The sequence below is a fragment of the Cervus elaphus genome, chromosome 5 (assembly GCF_910594005.1).
Source record: "Cervus elaphus chromosome 5, mCerEla1.1, whole genome shotgun sequence".
Lineage (NCBI taxonomy): Eukaryota > Metazoa > Chordata > Mammalia > Artiodactyla > Cervidae > Cervus > Cervus elaphus.
Window position 1 is genome coordinate 56,864,118 of NC_057819.1, and position 22,627 is coordinate 56,886,744.

General features: G+C 37.3%; 2 protein-coding genes and 1 non-coding gene across 7 annotated transcripts in view; 2 read left to right on the forward strand and 1 right to left on the reverse strand.

Annotated features, from left to right (window-relative positions):
• ANAPC10 (anaphase promoting complex subunit 10) overlaps positions 1-3,871 on the reverse strand; it is a 211,975-nt gene extending 208,104 nt beyond the window's left edge. Inside the window, exons 1-2 of one of the 5 annotated variants that reach the window (XM_043902528.1) lie at positions 3,608-3,729; positions 2,072-2,198 (exon numbers count right to left, since the gene is read on the reverse strand). In XM_043902528.1, the coding sequence (XP_043758463.1) occupies positions 2,072-2,186 (115 nt within the window). In that variant the 5' untranslated portion in view covers positions 2,187-2,198; positions 3,608-3,729. Of the gene's footprint in view, positions 1-2,071; positions 2,199-3,607 lie in introns of all 5 variants that reach the window. The other 4 variants (XM_043902530.1, XM_043902526.1, XM_043902529.1 and 1 more) reach the window with 4 other exon arrangements.
• On the forward strand, positions 408-514 carry LOC122695811. The gene has a single exon (XR_006341562.1). It is a non-coding gene; the product is annotated as a U6 spliceosomal RNA (small nuclear RNA).
• ABCE1 (ATP binding cassette subfamily E member 1) overlaps positions 3,812-22,627 on the forward strand; it is a 29,703-nt gene continuing 10,887 nt past the window's right edge. The window contains exons 1-9 of the mRNA XM_043902525.1: positions 3,812-3,952; positions 9,926-10,059; positions 12,523-12,608; positions 14,961-15,058; positions 16,076-16,193; positions 16,562-16,699; positions 16,862-16,931; positions 17,142-17,238; positions 18,098-18,187. Of these exons, the coding sequence (XP_043758460.1) occupies positions 9,957-10,059; positions 12,523-12,608; positions 14,961-15,058; positions 16,076-16,193; positions 16,562-16,699; positions 16,862-16,931; positions 17,142-17,238; positions 18,098-18,187 (800 nt within the window). The 5' untranslated portion in view covers positions 3,812-3,952; positions 9,926-9,956. The remainder of the gene's footprint in view (positions 3,953-9,925; positions 10,060-12,522; positions 12,609-14,960; positions 15,059-16,075; positions 16,194-16,561; positions 16,700-16,861; positions 16,932-17,141; positions 17,239-18,097; positions 18,188-22,627) is intronic.

Here is a 22,627-nt window from a genome sequence, read left to right on the forward strand (position 1 = left end):
AGAGAGAGAAAAGAATCCTAAGGGGAAACAGAAGGGGCTGGGTTGGGAAGATGGTTTCAGGAGTCTTAATGTGTAAATAGTAGAGCTTTCTGAGAGAAAAATGACTACTGAATCAATAACATTATCGTTTAAATTTCTTAAGCTAAAAAACTTTCTCTGAGCTTGAGTTTACAGATTGAAAATGCCTATCATATTACAGGCTATATGGATGAGAAAAGATACACATGTATCCTGGCAAAAGTCTTGAACTCTAAGAATCAATAGAAAGAAAGAAAGAACGAACAAGTTACTTAGCAAGTAAGACAGACAGATATACACCTTCTTACTTGTGACATGATAAAAGGAAATGATAAACTAGCATGCACAACTTTTTGAGAAAAGGATTGCCACTCAAGAATTCTATCCCAGTGCTTGCTTTGACAGCACATATACTAAAATTGGAATGATAGCCAGAAGATTAGCATGGCCCCTGTATAAGGATGACACGCAAATTTGTGAAGCACTACATATTTATCTTGCTTTAGGTCCAGGAAAAGGATGCAGTGTTAAGTCCATAAAGAAATTTTCAGTCCCTGGTGATGTGAGTTCTAGCTTGAATACTACACATTAAATGGGAAGAATTAATCCAACTTCATCCTAGTGAAAGTCTGAAGTGACCTTTCTCAAAATAGAAAAAAAAAATGTACTTTATCACATTGGGGAAAAAAAAAAGAGAGTTCTATCCCAACCAAGAGTACAATAAATTTATTTGGGGATATATAATCACTCAAAAAATGTATCATTCATTTATCCCATCCAGAGAAATGGTCAAAAAAATGCTAACCAAATAACTGAATCATAGCAAAAAGAGGGGAGGATAAAGAGACCTTATAACATGTGCAGTTAAACTGAAGTGGATACTAGTAAAGCAATTACAAAGAGATATATAACAAATGAAAATCCAATTAGATTTTAAAATTCCTGCAATGCAGGAGATGCAGGAAATGCTGGTTCAATCCTGGGTCAGGAAGATCCCCTGGAGGAGGAAATGGCACCCCACTCCCAGTATTCTTGCTGGGAAAATGCCATGGACAGAGAAGCTTGGCAGGCTATGGGCCATGGGGTCACAAAGATTCGGACATGACTGAAGCAACCGAGCATGCTGTCTTATTATGTACTATGAGTGTAAGTAACTGCTATTTTTCTCTAATCATGGTTGGAGAACATAGCAAGTAATATTTCAATCTTGAAACGTATGTCCTAGCAAATAGTGTATTTTGGTGGAAGTCCTACATGCACCAGGAATGAACATGCCTTCTGCAGATGTTGCACGTAGTATTCTGACAGTGTTAGGTCAAGGTGTTGTTCCCATCTTTATCTGTCCCAAATTTAACAAGTATTCTATCAACTACTGAGAAAAGAAAATCTCTAATGATAATTGCTGATATTTCCATTTCTCTATTTCATGTATTTTGAAATTATTGAATATGTACACATTTATGATTGTTTTATATTCTTAATGAACTAATCTTTTTATCAAGTGTTCCTCTTTATCTGTTAATTTGTTTGCTTGATGTCTACTTTATTCGATATTAAAAATCTGTACCACCTATCTTACACTTCTGTTTGTAGGAAATGACTTTTCCTTTTAGTTTTATCTATTGGTTTCCTTACATTAAACTGTATCTCCTGTAATCAACATATAGTTGAAATGATTTTTATCCATTCTGACAATCTCTGAATTTTAATTAAAGTGTTTAGCTCATGTAAAAAAATACATAAATAAAGCCTCTGAACAAAGGGCTTCCCTGGTGGCTAAGATGGTAAAGAATCTACATTTAATGCGGTTGACTTGGGTTCAATTCCTGGATTAGGAAGATGCTCTGGAGAAGGGGATAGCAATCCACTCCAGTATTCTTGCCTGGAGAATTCCATGGACAGAGAAGTCTGGCGAGCTAAGGGTCGCCAAGAGTCAAACACAACTGAGTGACTCACATACACACACACACCTGAACAAAACGAATATTAAAGTCAGTCCAGTGTACAAGGAAACTTTCAGTAGTTAACACAGTTTCTTTTTGTTTTGTTTTACCTGGTTTGCAAGATGAGAGTGACCAAACAGCTTGTGACCCAATTTCCCGTACTGTTCCAGTCCTTTCCAACTGCTTAGGGTCAGCACCAGGAGGTGTCTTGTTTGGTGTGGTCATTTTTAAAATATTCTATGTAGAAAAAAAGAATATTCACATTACACCAGGACCTGAGCATCTTTCTACAGATGTTAAAAGTTTAACAGCCAGGGTATCACTAATGTAACCTGGATAGTAACCATCTATTTTCAACAGCAGTTGACATAACCACTGCAATTTAAAACACTTGAGAATTCAGTTTGGTTTCCACAGTGTAACATATTATGACTTACAAGTTGTGCAAAGCAGCAGAATATAGTAGTCAAAAGGCCATAGGATCAGGATGTCAACTCAAGGTTCGCCTTCAACTAGTCTATACTTTTGAGGGGTCTGGGCTTTCCCCTTTCCTGCCAAAGGGGTTGATATATAACTGTATAATGCTATGCAGTTCTATACCTCTATGAGCAAAAATTCCAATTCAAATGAAGTTTTTTACCTAAAAAAGTCAGACTGAAATATTAATCCAGGAATATGTAAATATTGGTCTGTATCTTAAATAATCCATTAAGTGATGCAGAGAAAAATCACATCTCTTCATTAATTGTCAAAAATTCCAATTACATGTGCTGTTACTATAGAACATAAAGTCAGAAGAATGCCTTTAATGTCTAGAAGTGAGTAACCGGCCTATTCTAAACCAGACGTCTACTTCATCTTTCACATCTTTTGTTAGTTAATCTTGCTAAGTGTGTCCAAGTGTGATTAAAAAAAAAAACACCTCTTGGATAGTGAACAACATGTAAAATTGCTTCAGCAATGCAGTTACAACTACTAAACATCGTTATGCATACATGCTATTATGAACCTGGCCCAGAAGGTCTGTATACTGTCTCCTTGATATCCACCTCCTGTCAGATCTGTTGTTCTCTAACTCTTCACACTCGACACTCTTTAAATAATACCAGACACTGAACTACAGACTGGAAAGGACTGAGGCTTAAATGATCCATTAGCAGTTTTCTGAATGAGTACATGGATGAATGGATAGGTTCAATAATAAACTAAAGTACTGCCACCTGCAAGTTAAGTAAGATCTAAGATGAGGCAATTAAACCTACGGTCACATCTTCAAATGTCCAAAAATGTCAAACTGTGCCCCCCAAAGGCCCATCTCTATTTTGGAGCAGAATTCAACTGCCGAACTTGGTACTGAACGCCACAAGTGGAAAAAACACGAAGCTCGAAGGAGAATGGGTTCCTGGTCATTCCGTTCAGGAGCTAAGGACAAGGAGAGAATGCCACCGCGAGCAGTGTCTGGTGCAGACTCTGTCGGTTCTGCTGGACACCTCTGCCAGAAGTACTAGAATGGGCAACCTCTAAGGATCCATTTCTGACCCACCGGCCTTGAGGAAATGGCGTAAAAGAAGGCTGACAATGGAGAAGAGAAGGTGTTCGCTTAAGCTAGAACCACTCTCTCCGTCCGGGAAAGCCCACGCACTTACAGCTCGCGAACTCTGCTTACCGCCACTCAGCTTTTCGGGATCCGCCGCAGCTCCGCGCCACTCCCACTCGGCTTCCCAGGCCCGCCTAGCTTCCCCAGAGACGTCACTGAGGTCGCAGTACAATGACGTCAGTCCCAGCCGCCTCTCCCTACCTCTTTCCACAGCTCCGCCTAGCGCGCCCTGGCGCGCACGCGCATTACGTCCTTGTGGCATGCGTGAGGCGGCGGCTGGGCACCGCCATTTTGGCCGGTGGCCGCAAGGAACACGCTGTGTGGCTGAGAAGTGAAAACCAAGCGCTGACTTGATCTCTGCGTTCCCCTCCGCAAGGGGAATCTGTTTCTCCAGGTACGTGAATAGCCTGGAGGGGTTTGGCCTTTAGCTGCAGTTTGCCACGGTCTAAACACCGTGGGGACATTCTCCGCGAGCCTTTGGTTAGGCCTCAGGTGGCGGCGGCAGCGGCGCGTGGCAGCCGGTTTGGACGAGACAGCTGGAACCGCCGGAGCGCGGGTGCCGCCGAGCGCTGGGGGCGCCTAACGCTTTGCCTCTGGCTGACCCGACTCTCGGCCGCTGTGGCCCGCCACCCCCGTCAGGGGACACGGAAATGGATATAGGTGCCATTCTCTCGGTGGTCCAGTCCCCGCCGCCTCCACTCCCCGCCTTGACCCCGCGCCTCCCCTAACACTGAATCTATGAAACCCGCCTTTATAACTTAGAGCGTCCCCTACTGCCCCGGCTCTTCTGGCACAGGTGGAAGCCTTTTCTTCGCTGTTTGGGGATTGTGGAATGAGTCACGGCATCTTACCGCCAAGAAGTCGGATCCTCCTCGTCCACTCCCAGTCTTTATAGAAACGATGGCCAGATGTCACTGGATTTACCTCACAGCAGTTTGTACTCTGCTGTCACCATGGTGATCTCAAATAATCTCCCAGTTGAACGCGTTTTGCATTTCGCGAGAGTTTTTATGACACTTGGTGATTGCTCCGATTTCCCTCTTATTATATCTTAAAACCCTGGAGATCAGGTTCTGTGTCTTCACTGAAAGTACCTTTATTTCCCCTTCAGTGGTTCGTGCATCGTGGGCGCGACGGCTAAAGTCAATTCCCACATCCCATAAACTACTTAAGCGCGTTTTCTCATTTTTTACGGTAAAATCGGTAAGAGAGAGAAATAACTATCAAAACACTGTTTTTGGTTTTATTGGGGGGAGAGGTGCTTTCTCTTCCACAGAACTGCTAACTGCATTTATGACAGTAGCATCTGTTTTGTAGTCCTCAGTACTTCTGTCCCTGGTTCAGAGAATATTCATTCTATGTCAACTACTTGACGATAATGCTTCGTTTTTGTCAGTATTAACCAAGGGCTCTTGTCTTTGGCTACCCACTCCAGTATCATTGCCTGGAAAATCTCATGGACAGAGGAGACTGGTGAGCTGCAGTCCAGCACGACTGAGCGACTAACACACACTTGTCCTATCTGAACCAAAAAGTGTTGTTTGTTTTTGTTTTAGTTAAAAGCCTTTTCTCCCCTATAAAAGAACTTTTTTAGGAAGAATATTTAATATAATTGCTGGTATGGGGCAAGGAGAAAGTGGTATTAATTTAGTGTCCCTTCTGATTGTCTTCAGTTTAAGACTCTGAAATCAGGGTTGTGCACCACTCCCAACTTACACGTTTTATAAATGTAACAACCTGCGATAGCATAGAATTTTAGAATATTTCACATGACATAAGCATAATTCATTTTCAAATGCTTTCACAGGGTGTTAAAATAATTTTGGCTTTAGACTACAAAGTGAAAAGTCGCTCGGTCCTGTCCGACTCTTTGCGACCCCATGGACTGCTTCTTGAGGCCAGATTACTGGAGTGGGTAGCTTTTTCCTTTCTCCAGAGGATCTTCCCAACCCAGGAATCAAACCACGGTTTCCTGCATTGCAGGCGGATCCTTTACCAACTGAATTCCTTGGTGGTCCAGTGGTTAAGACTGCTTCCCTGGTGGCTCAGACGGTAAAGCAGCTGATTCAATCCCAGGGTCGGGAAGATCCCCTGAAGAAGGAAATGGCAACCCACTCCAGTATTCTTTTCTGGGAAATCCCGTGGACAGAGGAGCCTAGTAGGCTACAGTCCATGGGGTCGCAAAGAGTGGGACGGGACTGACTGTTTCTTTCATTAGACTACAAATGCTTTCTATAAATGTCTCACTTCCTTTTTTCCTCTCAGCTGGAAGGATGATAGAGGTCATAAGTACCTGTTTTCACCAGTTTTCAGATTTGAGATAGCTTCAGATCCCTGTTTCAGGGCGTCTGTAACTACAGTCTTCCCCTCCAAGCTTTCCTGTACTGTATCTTTCTCACTGAAAAAGAAAGGAGGGGATCCTTCTTCCCAATTCTTGAAACTTACATAGAAATTTAATTAACAATAGTGTCTACAGTTTGCTCTCTTAATTAACAGTTCTACAAAGAATCTGTATTCATTTTTCTTAACTGCATCATAATTTATCATTTTAAAATATAAATCAGCTTATTAACCATCTCTGCTGCCGCTGCTGCTGCTAATTCACTTCAGTCATGTACGACTCTGCGAGACCCCATAGACGGCAGCCCACCAGGCTCCTCCATCCATGGGATTTTCCAGGCAAGAGTACTGGAGTGGGTTGCCATTGCCTTCTCTGTAACCATCTCTAGTATGTTTTATTTGATAAAAATCATCTCTACAGTCATTTGGTTTTTTAAATGGTTTGAAACAGCAGTTGAAACAATTTAGTAGTTTGGCAGAAATAAACCTTATTGTAAACAGTTTCATTGATAAATCAATGGAGATTTATCCTCTGCAGGGGAATTAATCATGCTCATTCACCATAATTTGTATGATCTCTAGTTTTATTATTTTTAATAGCTGAAGAATCTTCAGTCTCTTGGGAATTGTCTCTTCTAGAGTGATAGCTTTTTTGGTAGCAATTCGTAAATCACTTATTTTCTTATGCTGATCTTTAGATGAGTTTCTAAAGGTTATAAAGAGGTAGAGTGAACCTATCCATTAGTGTAACTCTGTTACATACAATGTTTGTCTCATTTTGGGTGATTTTTAAAAATAATATACTTTACTGTTTAACTGTCACTATAATGGTAACTTGCAAAGACTCCTGAAGTTGTAATAACCTGTAGGAAAATTTTTTACTATATTTAAATTCATTTTCTCATTTCATTCAATAGAAATGTTTGCATTCCTACTATGTGGTAGACACTGGTCCAGCCACTGGAATGAACAAACAAAAATTCCTACACTCATGATGGAGTACTTTGTAGTTGGAGAGGGAAAAATATTGCCTGTATGTAGAGAGAGAGAATACATAAATGCATATACACACACAGTAGATTGTTGTGTCAGACTCTTTGCGACCCCATGGTCTATACAAGGGGAATTCTCTAGGCCAGAATACTGGGGTGGGTAGCCTTTCCCTTTTCCAGGGGATGGATCTAACCCAGGTCTCCTGCATTGCAGGGATTCTTTACCAGCCAAGCCACAAGGGAAGCCCAAGAATACCGGAGAGGGTAGCCTATCCCTTCTCCAGCGAATCTTCCCGATTCAGGAATCAATCCGAGGTCTCCTGCATTGTAGGCAGTTTCTTTGCCAACTGAGCTATGAGGGAAACCCTATATATACCGTATACATACATGTGTATGAAATATATACTATGTAATGTGGTAGAAAGAGCTAAGAAGAATAAAACAAGGCAGTTTTATAGCTAGAGAAGACTCACTGAGAATAAACATTAAAGACTTGAAGGAGTGGGCCGTGTGACTCACTAGTGGGAGCAGCATTGCCGCAAAGGGAGCAGAAAATGCTAAGACCCTGAAGCAAATCCTGGCAACCATTTGCTTTAGCCATGTAAAAAACAGATGACCTGACAAGCTGTTTTCATGGAATGATGGACCCTAATGTCTGCAATGGATTCCAGAGAAAATACCTAGAGAAATGTGAAACACTGACTGTAGGCAACTCTTACGTCTGAGGTTATTGATATTTCTCCTGGCAGTCTTGATTCCAGCTCGTGCTTTTACACAGCCCCTGCCTGAAAAAGTGGGGAAATGAAGCAGTGGAGGAGGTTGGGGCAGACAATGAAGGGTTCGGATTCTGGGGATAAGCTGGTGGGAAGACTGAATAATTGACGATGTTAAAGACAGGAAAAAGAATTATTGTAACCTTCTTCTTGGTGGGTGGATATCTTTTAGTTTGCAAAGGGACTTAGCTATGGAAATACATATAGTGTGGTGGCTAATTGGCATAAAGGTTCACTTGAGATGATACTAGTCAGCATGGCTTTGTTTTTTCTCTTGCCATCTGTGTGCAGGTGAGGAGTTGAATTTAACCAGAATTACAGATAAGGGTGTAAGTGACTGACAATTTTAGGTGGGTACAGAAGACATCAAAGATACAAGGGGATGAAGGACAGTGGAAATTTGATAGAATCTAGAGACAGTTACAGGTCTGAGGAATGAAGGGAGTTCAAAGGGTTGTTGGATTGTTGTGTGTGAGTGGTGAAGTGAAAAAATAGAAATGGTGGTTGGAGAATGGGGTATTTGAAAGGTCGGTTATAGAAAAATGCAGTTATGCAAAATGACAAGGTAAAGGATTTGGCCAAGGGAAGAAGGGCTAGGGTAGGGTAAAAGACAAGCTCACTAGAGAAAAGTGGTTAATAAACTGAGATGACAGGCTATTAATAGAAGGATCATCTATGAACATATTGAAATCACCAAGTATTATGACAAGAGTTGTTAAAGAGTGAACATTAGCTAAGGGCTGGAGTCTTCAAAGGATGGGAGGGACTGAAATGGTTGGAAATAACTAAAGCAGATGGATGACCTAAAAAGCAAAAGCTTGATGTTTTTAATGAGAAGGGAGAGATAATAATTGTCTGGAAGCAGCAGTAAGAGCAACATCTCTTCGTTCCCTCCAAGCCTAATGATATTGAAGGGATGTGAGAAAGACTGGAGAGTAATACAAGAGGAAGCTTTCGGTCAAGAAATATCTGGATGGTGGTTCATAGTCATGATAGAAAAAGCCAAGAGAATGTCTTTGTTGATCGGTAATCTTTTGGCTTGAGATTCTTTCATTACATTTTGGAATAAACTGGAGTAGTAAGGCACTTGTTGGAATTACTTTGATCACAGTCTAAGAACATTAATGTCTATCACTAAGCCCAGTATATAGAAGATTAAGTTAACTTTGACCTCACCTCTGTAATTTATGGTGCTTTAAAAGCACCAAATACTATATACGTAAAGCTCCAAAATTATATACGTATAGTTGGTTACTTGGTCTCTCTTTTGTGTGTGTGGATCATTTTTAAAGTCTTTATTGAATTTGTTACAGTATTGCTTCTGTCTTATGTTTTGGTTTTTTGGCTGCAAGGCATGTGGAATCTTACCTCTCCAACCAAGGATCAACCCTCACCCCCTTACATTGGAAGGCAAAATCCTAACCTCTGGACCTCCAGGGAAGTCCCTGGTCTCCTTTTCATATCAGTGCAGTTAACATAAAATTCATCTTCACTATATTTTCAGTTCCCAGGGAAAGCAGTTTTTACTTTTTTTTCCAGTTGACCAACATAATGGTTAAACCCTTAATAATTGCCATTTCCATCAGTAGTGTCATAGTCAAATAGATAAGATATGAAGTGATGATTAGTTTGAGGGAGAAGTAAACATCGTTATCATATGTATGTTTCATGTCAAGTCTTTCTGTTCTATTTTATTGGTTTGTATTCATCCACAGGTATCAGCATTAATTACTTAGGCCTTATATCATTTTTTTTCCATATGTCAAGTATAGGTTTCCCTGACCCCTTACTCTTTTCCCATTTTCTTCGCTATTACTACTTTTTGCATAAGAGCTTTAGATTTGATTTGTCTGATTCAGTTTTTTCCCTTTGAGATTGAATTAAATATATAAATTCAGGGAAGATTGAAAACTATGATATTGACTTCTCTTTTGTGAAAACTGAGACAGCATACCATTCTATTTGTTCAGGTCTTTTGTGTCTTTCAGTGGTAATTTTGAGTTTCATCACATGTTGAAAGTACTATTTTTTTTCCTTCTTCATATAAATTTTCTGATTAATGGTATATAAGTAAAATTTTATTTTTCCAGCCATGACAAGTTATTTTATTGCTTTCACTAGTTTTTTTTTTTAAATTAGTTCCAGGTATTAATGTCTGAAATAGTGATATCTCCTCCTCTCGAACTATTTATGCCTGTGACTTACTTCTCTTAATAAACTGCATTGACTATGCCATAATTTTATTAATCTTTTCTTTAACAGAGGAACTGGATATTCTTACTTCCTTAGAATCATGGCAGATAAATTAACAAGAATTGCTATTGTCAACCATGACAAATGTAAGCCTAAGAAATGTCGGCAGGAGTGCAAGAAGAGTTGCCCTGTGGTTCGGATGGGTAAGCTGTTCTGTGGATCATTTAAGGAAAAGAGAAAGTTTTAAAATTAAGAATTATCTTTTAAATATCTTTTAACATTATCTTCACTGTTCTCTAGACTTTGGTGTACACTTTTCACCCCTGTTGGTTTTTTTAAAATGTAATAAGAAGACCAGATTTTATTCTAAATTTCTTTTAATACTTTGTGACTAAATGATCCTGTTTAAGTTCAGTTCAGTCACTCAGTCGTGTCCAACTCTTTGCGACCCCATGAACTGCACACAGCACACCAGGCCTCCCTGTCCATCACCAGCTCCCGGAGTTTACCCAAGTTCATGTCCATTGAGTTGGTGATGCCATCCAACCATCTCATCCTCTGTCATCCTCTTCTCCTCCTGCCCTCCATCTTCCAGCATCAAGGTCTTTTCAGATGAGTCAGCCCTTTGCATCAGGTGGCCAAAGTATTGGAGTTCAGCTTCAACATCAGTCCTTCCAGTGAACATCCAGGACTGATCTCTTTTAGGATGGACTGGTTTGATCTCCTTGCAGTCCAAGGGACTCTCAAGAATCTTCTCCAACACCACACTTCAGAAGCATCAATTTTTCAGCACTTAGCTTTCTTTATAGTCCAACTCTCACATTTGTACGTGACTACTGGATAAACCATAGTCTTGACTAGACAGACCTTTGTTGACAAAGGAATGTCTCTGCTTTTTAATATGCTGTCTAGGTTGTCATAACTTTCATTCCAAGGAGTAAGCATCTATTAATTTCATGGCTGCAATCACCATCTTCAGTGACTTTGGAGGCCAAAAAAATAAAGTCTGCCACTGTTTTCCACTGTTTCCCCATCTGTTTGCCATGAAGTGATGGGACCTCTTGCCATGATCTTAGTTTTCTGAATGTTGAGCTTTAAGTCAACCTTTTCACTCTCCTCTTTCGCTTTCCTCAAGAGGCTCTTGAGTTCTCCTTCACTTTCTGCCGTAAGGGTGGTGTCATCTGCGTATCTGTCCTGGCAATCTCGATTCCAGCTTGTGCTTCATCCAGCCCAGCGTTTCTCATGATGTACTCTGCATATGAGTTAAATGAGCAGGGTGACAGTATACAGCCTTCACGTACTCCTTTTCCTGTTTGGAACCAGTCTTGTTCCATGTCCAGTTCTAACTGTTGCTTCCTGACCTGCATACAGGTTCCTCAAGAGGCAGGTCAGGTGGTCTGGTGTTCCCATCTCTTTCAGAATTTTCCACAATTTATTGTGATCCATACAGTCAAAGGCTTTGGCATAGTCAATAAAGCAGAAATAGGTGTTTTTCTAGAACTCTTGCTTTCTCAATGATCCAATGGATGTTGGCAATTTGATCTCTGGTTCCTCTGCCTTTTCTAAAACCAATTTGAACATCTGGAAGTTCACGGTTCATGTATTGTTTAAGTTCATTGACTGTAAAATCAAACCAGTGTTCAAATTAGTGAGAGTCTTACAGTTCTACAAAATCCTATAGTTACTTTAAGTCATGAAGAAAGAACTACCACGATGTTTGTGTTTGATAATCTTTTTGAAAACAGCTTAATGTGAATGACTGTTGATGAGCTTTTGCTACATTTTCAAGGTTAAATAAACTCTCAAAAATTCAGAAATGGTAGTCTTTAAAGGCTATGCTAAGTAATTGTTACTTTAAATATACTAGTGAGAAATAAACTCACTAAATCTTAAAAGAAACTTTAGATGTCATGTCTTACAGTCTACTGTGCTATTCAGAAATGTGACTATTGGTATTCTTAATGCTAAATTTAATTTAGTCTGTGGGTTAGATGCATGTCTTTGGGCAGCTTTCCTGATCTAGCTAATGTATTTCAGTCTCCTGTCGGGTGTACATTACCATTGTGAAGGCATATTTTGTGGATTAACTATTCAGGTTAGTCAACTTTTAGGATCAGAAATAGCAACCCCTGGGACTTCCCTGGTGGTCCAGTGTATGCTCTCAATGCAGGGAGCCATGGTTTGAACCCTGGTCAAGGAACTAGATCCTACATGTCACAGCTAAGATCCAATGCAGCCAAATAAAAAATAAGTAAATATTAAAAAAAACAAAAACAAATGGCAATCCACTCTAGTATTCTTGCCTGGAAAATTCCATGGATGGAGCCTGGAGGGCTACAGTCCATGGGGTCACAAAGAGTTGGACATGACTTAGTGACCCAATCAATGACAACAAATACTTTAACCAGCATCTTCTTGTAGTAAATTAAAATAAGCATATTAGTTACTTCTGTCTTGCCTGACGAATATTCATATAAGTAAATAAGTTCAGCAGTCTGTCCATATAAAGCACTGATTTAAGATGTTATCTCAAATGTATGTCTTTTTGTGATCGTTGAAAATTTGATTCTGTATGGAAATTTGGAACCAGAATTGCTGAAATAATAGTGTTGTCAGAAAACTAGACTATCAGAAGAAATGACTTAATTCTGTCTTTTCCTTTGCAGGAAAATTATGCATAGAGGTTACCCCCCAGAGCAAAATAGCCTGGATTTCTGAAACTCTTTGTATTGGCTGTGGTATTTGTATTAAAGTAAGTGGTATTTTATTTATTGTATTAAATTGTAACCTAAAAATGAAGTCTAAAAATTCTGAATACATTATAACTGTTTTAAAGAGCCAAGTATGAAACAGTGAAAAAAGAATACAAATTTAGAAAAATGATTTTCTTATATCAGTAATAGTATTGCAGTTTCAATTAATTAAGCCACCCTATTTAAATGTTATCCTTTAAAAAAAATAATAATAAAAGTTATCATTGCTGTATGTAATTTTGTAAAGCCATTTCCAACCAAAATTAATTTCTCTTTTTCACCCTCCTATGAGAAGAACATTCTCCAAATCTTTACCAGAACTTTTTGGGAATATAAATACAAAAAATGAGTCATATTATATATTATTTTTTTCAAGTCTGTTCAATTTTCAATTCACACTTTTAAATAAAAATGAACACAGCCAAAAACTTTTCTTAGTTTAACCTAATCCTGAAGTGCTGCTTTTGCTGTATTCTTTTATTGTTGAATTTACCCCAACAGTGTAATTTTTCAAAATGCTTCAGTTTTTATTATATTGAATAGTTTGATTAGGACTTTTTTCTAAGAGTGATGGATTTCCAACTTTGGTTCTTAAAAGATATTTAGGAGCCAGAGTATAAAGTTCTTAAATTCGTTATTTTTTATTTGCACGTAATATATTTTAGAAAGGACCTTTCCTGGAATATGGCTACCACCTATTATTTTTTCTGATTAGGCTCAAGTATATTTTAAATTGGTTTCTGAATTTTCAGTTAAGTATCCAAAAGTACCAAGCTTGATATCTGAAAGCGTTTTTTCTTCTTTTGATAGTATAAGCAGGAGACATTTCTTCCAGCAAGTATTTTTTGCCTACCAATGTTGTGGGTGCTGGAAATCTTATTTTGAACACTATATTTGATTTTATTTTCTTTCTTGGGCTACTATAGAATATTGAGATTCCAGAATTTGGGTATGTACTCCATGGCAGAAAAGATACTGATGTAATTAATCTCTTTGGGGAGCAGGGTAGTGTATACTCCCTGAACACTTAGAATATTTGTAATGCAGCATGTATGTGAACAACATAGATTTTTTTTCTTTGAAGATTAAGAGAAGTTTAAATTACTTGCAGCCTATAAGCATTTTATGTACATTGATGGAATAATAGAGAATTCTGTAAATGGCAGTGACTCCATTTGTAAAAAAAAAAAAAAAATCTTGTGTAAGGAATTATACTTTTTGTTAGAGGTTGATTATTTTGCTTGAAAGTAAGAGTTTTGTTTTTTAAACTTCTGTGTTCTTATAACTTAGAAAATGGGAATTCACTAAAATCTTTGTATATAGACTTTTGAATTAGTTCCCTAAGCTCATTGAACAGTTCTATCAAACAGATTTCTAATCTGCATTTATACATTTTGCTTGTACCCTTTTGGTTTTATCTGTACTTCTGAGGAATTTTTCTAGCCACATTGCCACTCTTAAATCACCTTCCAGTTTTTACCATTCTTGTTCCTTGGGCATTTATCTGATTGACAGTCACCATTTGAATAAGTTTTTCTATGAATAAATGTTTTTCTTTTTATGTGAATTTACTCACTTGGAGTATGAACATCTTTTTCATGTAGGATGGTTAAAAATCACAGTGTTCTTGCTCTGTGCAGATACTACGCTAGCTGTTGTTGAGACATACATAAATAGACCAAAAAATGTACAAATCATGACCTTATAGGACTTTACAAAGTTGAAAAGGAAGCATACAGAAGGCAGGAAGAAGGAAATAAAGGGAAGACATTTCTCATTGACTGTATATGAAATTGTACATTCAGTAGAAAGAAAGACAGCACCAAGTGTGTCCGACTCTTGCGATCCCATGAGCTGTAGCCTACCTGGCTCCTCTGTCCATGGGATTCTCCAGGCAAGAATACCAGAGTGGGTTGCCATTTCCTTCTCCAGGGGAACTTTCCAACCCAGGAATTGAACCCAGGTCTCCAGCATTGCAGACAGAAGCATTACTGGCTGAGCTATGCCAGATAATCAAGTTTTATCTTGCTCTTAACCTTCTTTTATCTAATAATATTTTTTTTTAATGCAAAAATCTGTCTCCAGGTCTGTAAGGTTTTTCACTAAGTGTTAAACAGATTAAATCTCCAGCATTTTGCCAGTTACTAAGGGGAATACAGATTTATTAGATACAATTCTTGCCTTCAAGTAACAACTTTTTTTTAAGGAAAGGAAGTGAAACAGTACTTAACATCTGTGTGAAACTCCCACATTTGGAAAATTAATTATAAAAACTTCTTAATCTATTCATTTTAGTCATGCATATATTTCTAAAAACTAACGGAAACTTAATTCTTTATTTTAAATAACAGAAATGCCCCTTTGGCGCCTTATCAATTGTCAACTTACCAAGCAACTTGGAAAAAGAAACAACACACCGATATTGTGCCAATGCCTTCAAACTTCACAGGTATATTTCCCAAGTCAACATTCTTCTTTACTTCAGTCAAGAGTAAAATACATTTGAAATTTTCAGAGAAATACAAAAATGGGAAAAAAAAGTGGTAATAACTTTTGCATCCACTAAAGCAAAATATAATATTATAATAACATCATGCAGAATAGCATTGTATATGTCAGTGGTTCATTCAGGCTGACATTAAAATTTCCTGAGGGTCTTTTTAAAAGTACTCATGCCCAGGTAATTTCAACCCTGTTGAATTACATCTTACTCTGGATGTATAGTCTGGACGTTAGTTGAAAAGGCTCCCAGGTGATTCTAATATACAACTGGGGTGAGAATCGTTGTTGTTATAAAATCCTTCTCCCCAAAATAATTTTGGGACCTTGTGTTGATTTTATTTATCTATTAATCTCATGATCTACAGAGAATATTTCCCTGAGCTTCAACATGTACTATTACTGACAGGCATTCTTTGAGGTTTTTAATCTGTTGAACACTAGTATTTTGAATCTGGGAGTCTAGATTTAACTAATAAAAAGGTATTTCTCAACCTGCCAGCTTTAAGGGGCCCTACTGCAGCAGGGAGTATGAAGTGGAATATTTCTGGTTGATGTGGCACTTCTCTCCTTGTAAGTAAATGGCAGGCCAAAAAAAAGAAAGAAGGAAAAAGACTGTGAGGTTGCACCTGCTCTGCAGTTTTGTACCAAAGCATTTTATTGTACATTAAAACTGAGCCTTATATGTAAAGAAAAATGGTTACTTTAGACTTTGAGTGAAAGTTGAATAAATAAAATTTGGAGTAATATTGGTCATGGATGCATTTCTAACAATTAACAGTTGAAGTTAATCTTGGCTGCTGTTTTTGGCTTTTCCTAATAGCCAATAATATCTGGCATATTTCTCTTTTGGCTTATTAATGAATGTGTGTGGCGTGCAAGTGCATCAGAAGACATCGTTCTGGTATTATGTAGCTTTTTCTACCTAAGTCTGAGTTGTTTCATTTTTTTTGTACACTTGTGACAGGTTGCCTATTCCTCGTCCGGGTGAAGTTTTGGGATTAGTTGGAACTAATGGTATTGGAAAGTCAACTGCTTTAAAAATTTTAGCAGGAAAGCAAAAGCCAAACCTTGGGAAATATGATGTATGTATTACCACCTTTTAAAAAGGAGTATCTTGGGTCAGTTTTATGAGGCTATGAAGAAGAGAGTATGTGTGATTTTATTTTTTAATGTTCTTATTTTCAAGATTATTTGTGTAATTAATGCTGAGAAACTATAAATGAAACTCCTTTTTAGTTAAAAATGTGTTAATGCTACTTAATTGATAATTCTAAGATTTTGTAAACTGTTATGAAGTGGTATTCCTTGATTTGAAAAAAAAATCCACCTCTGGTGTTATTAGTATGTTAGAAGCAAAAGTATTCTATTTGTATATATGTTCTATTTTGTATAACATTTATCCTCTTTCTATTATATTACTAAATTCAGATAACTGTACATACATTTCTAGGATCCACCTGATTGGCAAGAAATTCTGACTTACTTCCGTGGATCTGAATTGCAAAATTACTTTACCAAGATTCTTGAAGATGACCTAAAAGCCATTATCAAACCTCAGTACGTAGACCAGATTCCCAAGGCTGCAAAGGTCAGTTGCTTTTTAGGAGATGTGTAGTGGGTATTACAAATATTGGTGGACATAAGAAAGATAAATCAAAGTAAACTTGTTTTACTTTGTGACTCTTCTTAATATTGAAGGGATTAGTATTGAAGGAAAATAATAGTAACTGTTACTGATATATTGTGACAGGGGACAGTGGGGTCTATTTTGGACCGAAAAGATGAAACAAAGACACAAGCAATTGTATGTCAGCAGCTTGGTAAGTGTTTATTTTGTGTATGTGTTTTAATAGGCCATGAACTTAACTCATAAAGATTGATATCTTTATATGGATTACTGAAATAAATGGGAACATCTCTAGTAATTGTCATACTTTCAGCTGAAATATTCAAATGCTGGATGATTTGCAATGCACATTTTACCCTGAAGAGGTAAAATAGAATAACATTAAAGACGATTCCTCTTACAGATTTAACCCATCTGAAAGAACGCAATGTTGAAGATCTTTCAGGAGGAGAGTTGCAGAGATTTGCCTGTGCTGTCGTTTGCATACAGAAAGCTGATATGTATGTTACTTTATATTCTTGTAAATCTTATCCTTACTTTAGAGTTTTTATTTATAATGCTACTAAAAGAGCAGTGGTTTGGATAAATTGTTAATGATAGAAGGAGTAGTGAATGTTTTAACTTTTGAGTTCAGATGTTGAAGCAGCTGTGCATCCATTGCGCGTTCCCCTGTTACTCCATCAGTGTTAAAAACTTAACAACGTATGAATTCTAGAGCTTTTTAATATAAAGTCAGGTATTTTGTAAACTCTCTTTATACATAGGAAGATTATTTTTTTAAGATGTAAGCTCTCTAACCAGGCCGGCAAGGTTTTTAATAGTTGAAGTGGAACATGAGGTCTTTTAGGTTATCCTGAATCGGGGTGGCATGCCATGTGAGAGACAAATGTAAAGGCGAGTTTCCTTCCTACCTTTTAATGCCTCTCTTTTCCCAAATATTTTTTACTCTCATCTTTTTCTACAGTTCTACGCTGGCATCCATTGCAGGCTAGTTTTTCTCCGTAAAGTATTCTGTAATTCTGTGCAGGGCCCTCCTTTCCAAAAACTGTTTGCTTAGTGCAATTGACTTCAGCCAATTATAAGAGAAGCACTCTGAATTACTTTGGAATATATCAGAATAGTTTTCGTGAGGAGATAACAGTTTGTAAGTTAGCCTAATCTGCAAGTCTCTCCCCAGTCTTGATATGCCATCCTGCTCTTCATAATTTCTTCCTTCTACTTCTGAACAGAATACAGAAATTTTTACCGTTGTGGGATTTTTGTTGTTGTTAAATCAGAAATATTTCAGTGCTTTAACATGCAAGATAGAATTATTATCATACTTGCCTTTCATATTATGTTTGCTTTTCTTTTTCATAGTTTCATGTTTGATGAACCTTCTAGTTACCTAGATGTCAAGCAGCGTTTAAAGGCTGCTATTACTATACGATCTCTAATAAATCCAGACAGGTAAGTAAGATTTGGCATATGCCTATGCTGTTATGTTTGAAAAGTTTTACAGATTTCTAAAGATTCAACACCAGGACCATCAATGTCGTATACATGTGCATATAGTCCATCTTGGTTTTTGAAGCTATCACTTGAACTTAACCTCTGTCTAGAACAGAAATTCTTAATGCAAGATGCATTTACTACCATACCTGTTTCCAGGGAGCCTAAGAATACTCTGTAGTGATATGCAAATTTTTGACATTTTTATGGATTTCCAGGAAGCAGATCCTTAACTTTTGTCAGATCCTCAAATGGATATGTCACTTATACACATCGTTTAGAACAGAGAGATTCTAGTTGTCCCAGGTCTCTACTGAGCATAAAAGTTCTTAAAAACTTCTTAAGTAGTCACAACATCATGTATTCGTAGGATGCTGTTGTAGTTTGCAGAGTTTTAATACCCGTTATCTCATCTGTGTCTTGTTAATCTTATAAGTTAGAATCTTTAGGTGGTATTCCCATATTGCAAATGAAGAAGTTTAAGTTCAAAAAAATTAATTATTTCTAGGTTTTGAATTTATGATATGGCAAGACTATGACCAGAACACAGGGCGTTTTTCCTGCCTAGCATTTTCTGTTCCTCTCTTTAGTAGTTGATTTCATAACTTCTTTCATAAGAGAGATCCCTGGGGCTCAAAAAGCAAACAGAACTATCCCCTATAATTACAGGGGAGAGACAGGATGGCTTTCCTGGAGGGCTGTGCTTCTCTCTGTAGTAAGTCTCGAGCTTTAACCACCATTTGTGGGCAGGTGGTAGGGCCTTCTTTTGAATTATCACACAAAATGCCAGGACTCTCAAACAACTGCTTTCTCAGCAAAAGAGTAAAAAAGGATGTCAAGGAAACATACTCCTGTCACTCCGTGAGAGCCTTGGGAATTAGAGGGATGGTTCCCCTTCAGATCTGTTTATGGACTGCAGCTCACATGGATATGGAATTGAAATTTATGTAATCAGGGATGTCTAAAAACCCTCCATGCTAAGAAAGTAACACAGAGAGTCCTGGAATCTTCAGTTCTATGGTACGTAGACGACGCAAATATAAAAACACTCTAGAGGCATATGCTCTCAACCCTGGTCACACAGGATTTCTACAGGTAAAGACCAAGAGCTTTAAACCCAGGGTTATAAATAATAGAAGGAAACTGTACAAGTGAGTCAGTAAACACAACAAACAGCAGGATTTAGATCTTCAAGAACTAAAAGTGACATTCTCAAAGAGACTATAAAGTAATATTTAAGATAATTCAAAACATAAAGATTTAAAGCTCTAAGAATATAATACTACAAAAAAGGTAATAGGTAAATGTTTAAAAAACCCAAACAAATCTAGAAATTAAAAATATAGTCATGACATTGAAAACTCACTGGGCAGATTAGACAGGTTAGGGACAACAGAAGAGCATCAGAAACTTGAAAAGTTGACCTGAGCAAGCTACCAGAGTACAACAGAGAATGAGATGGAAAATCAGGAGGGAGATTCAAGGACATGGAGAATAGAATGAGATAGAGAACAGAATGAGAAGATGATTACATATGTCTTTATAGGCATCTGAAAAATAAAACTGTGAAAAGATAATGGCTGGCTATTTCCCAGAATTGAAAAACTTGACTCCTTAGATTCAAGGAACAAATGATTCCTGTACATATTTTGAAGTAAAACTTGGAATATCAGTAATAAAGAGACAATCTTAGTTGAGGTAAATGGTGACCATAATTTTCACTCCATGCATAGGTCAGGGCATTATGATAGGCTCTTTGGGAAATTGTTGCTGCTGTTTAGTCACCAAGTCATGTCTAACTCTTTGCGACCCCATGGACTGTACCCTACCAGACTCCTCTGTCTGTTGGATTTCCCAGGTGAGAATACTGGGGTAGGGTACCATTTCCTTCTCCAGGAGATATTCCTGACCCAGGGATTGAATCCACAGCTTCCTGCATTGGCAGTTAGGTTCTTTACCACTGTGCCACCTGGGCAGAAGCCCCTTTGGGAAATATAAGAGTATAAAATGCAGTCCCAATATTCAGGGATCTTAGGATCTGTAAATTAAAGAATACATAAGCAGAGAAATAAAAGGATAATAATTTAAAGCCAGGTGACGTGTATTCAGTCAAGTCACTACTTTCTTCGTTATGAGAGGGCAGTACATAGTGGTAAAAGGGATAACATGCCAAAAGAGATTAGATTGACAAAGTGAAGAAAATGATGGTTAGATGTTTTCTCAGTTGTGCTGGGTCTTGATTTTATAGGCATAGGGTCAAAATAATCTCTTTGTAGTGATAGACTTGATAATAAAAAGTTTCAGGAAGTATGTCTGCATTCTGAAATTCTATGATGTGTCAAGGCACCCATTCAGTCTTTAATGCTGTAAAAAGATTTTGAAGATCATATCCTCCAGGAAACAAGAAATAGAGGATGAATTAGAGGAACAGTAATGCAAGAGGAAGATTAAAATCAACAGATAACCCAAAATTAAGTGTAGGGTATAAATTTTCACAGCATAGATTTCTCATTATGCTGTAGATTATTGTTCCAAACCCTCTGAAAATAGAATGAGTCTTCTAAATACTTTCTAATAACATTTTGGACTTCTGCATAAGATTCATATGAAAGTAGGGAAAGCAGAAGGTGTGACATTTTTTTTCTTTTCAAAAGTACATTAAAAACCACTAGATAAAACTATGCTGCCATATACTGGGCCTTGAAGATTTCAGTGGTAAAAAAGCAGAGAATTATTCCAAGTAATGGAACATTGCCAGTAAAGATACCAAGGCGGGATAAGTATTGGCTCACTTGGGTGATCTGCCATTTTTATTGATGCCTACCACTGTTCAACAGTGGGGGAAAGTTTATTTGCACATTAAGAAGGGTGATTCTGCTGGAGGTAGAATTTGAGGTGAACCTTGAAAGAGTTACGTAGGACTTCAGCAGATGAGGATATTAGTCAGACCCTTTCGATCATAGACTAGCCCTTAGACACAGAGATAGAAGAGTAGATTATTCAGGAAACAAAGATCCATTTTTCAGTATATCCTATATACAAATGTAATAAAAGAATTTACAGATACTGTTGTTCAACTCAAGATTTTTTGACTTTACAGTGTTGTGAAAGCAATACATGTTCAGTAGAACGATACTTCAGAATTTGCTATTTTCTTGGTCTTGTGATGCTGAGCGACAGTAGCAAGCCGCAGCTTTCAGTCAGCCACGTGTTTAGAGGACAGACAGCTGGTACCCTTACAACCATTCTGTTTCTCACTTTCAGTATAGTATTCAACACATTACATAAGATAGTCAACACTATTTTGAAATAGGCATTATATGAGTGTTCTGAACACATTTCATGTAGGCTAGGCTAAGTATGGTGTTTGTTAGATTAGGTTAAGTATGATGGATTTATCAGAGTGTAACTTTATAAATTGAATATCTGTAGTAGCTATAGTTTTGGAAGGTCTTAACGTCTAAGGATGTTACATTTGTTTCATCTGGAACTAAGAGCCTTATCTGGGGCCCTGAAGAAAAAAATGAGATTTGTTAAAAGCATATAGCAATATTAAATGGAAATATGACACCCTGAATTAGAATCTCGATAGAGAAAGAAAACAATGAATTAGACATGCTTGGCAATTTAAACAGTATATCATTGTGAATCAAATTGAGTCAGTTTTTATGGGAGTAATGATTTCGTTAAATGAGTAAATGATTTCATTAAAATAAAAATATGGCTGGTTTTTGTACAGAAAGCTGATAAATTAAGTTGGAATTTGGATTTGCAGGTCATTGCTTTTTGAAAATCTTAAACTGAGTTGAATAGGAATGAAATACTGCATAAAAGCTTTCTGACTATTATTTATTTGCCTGACAGTTTCTACTAGAAGTACTTTTTTCTTACTAATTAAAAAGTCATGTCCTATTCTATCCCATTTATTAAGTGCTCCAGTACCCACACTAACCTGTTTCCTTCCTGACTTTCATAGGTTTTTATCACCTGTAAAACATTTTGCTACGTAGTCTTTTTGGTATTGTTTCATATCAATTCCTAGTCTCCGCAGCTAATATCAAAGTTCTCAGGTTGAGGATTATGTCATATTCTCTATGCATCCCCTACTACAACTAGATTGCAACTAGTTTGGGATAGGACAAATAGAAGGGTTTAATACATAAATTGAATAGCATAGTAAACAGTTTAGGTCTATTATAATTATATAATTATTTCTGCTTTGTAAAGTTTAAAAATGCTGTTAAACGTTTTTAGTTAAACATTTAGTAAAAAATTTTTTTTATTAGCAAAACATTTATTTTATATATTCATAAACTTTCATGTTAACTTTTTTCTTTTAGTTTAGGAAAACAGTTTGAAATATGAACATTGATTAGAGTCTTATTCCAAGAAAACATT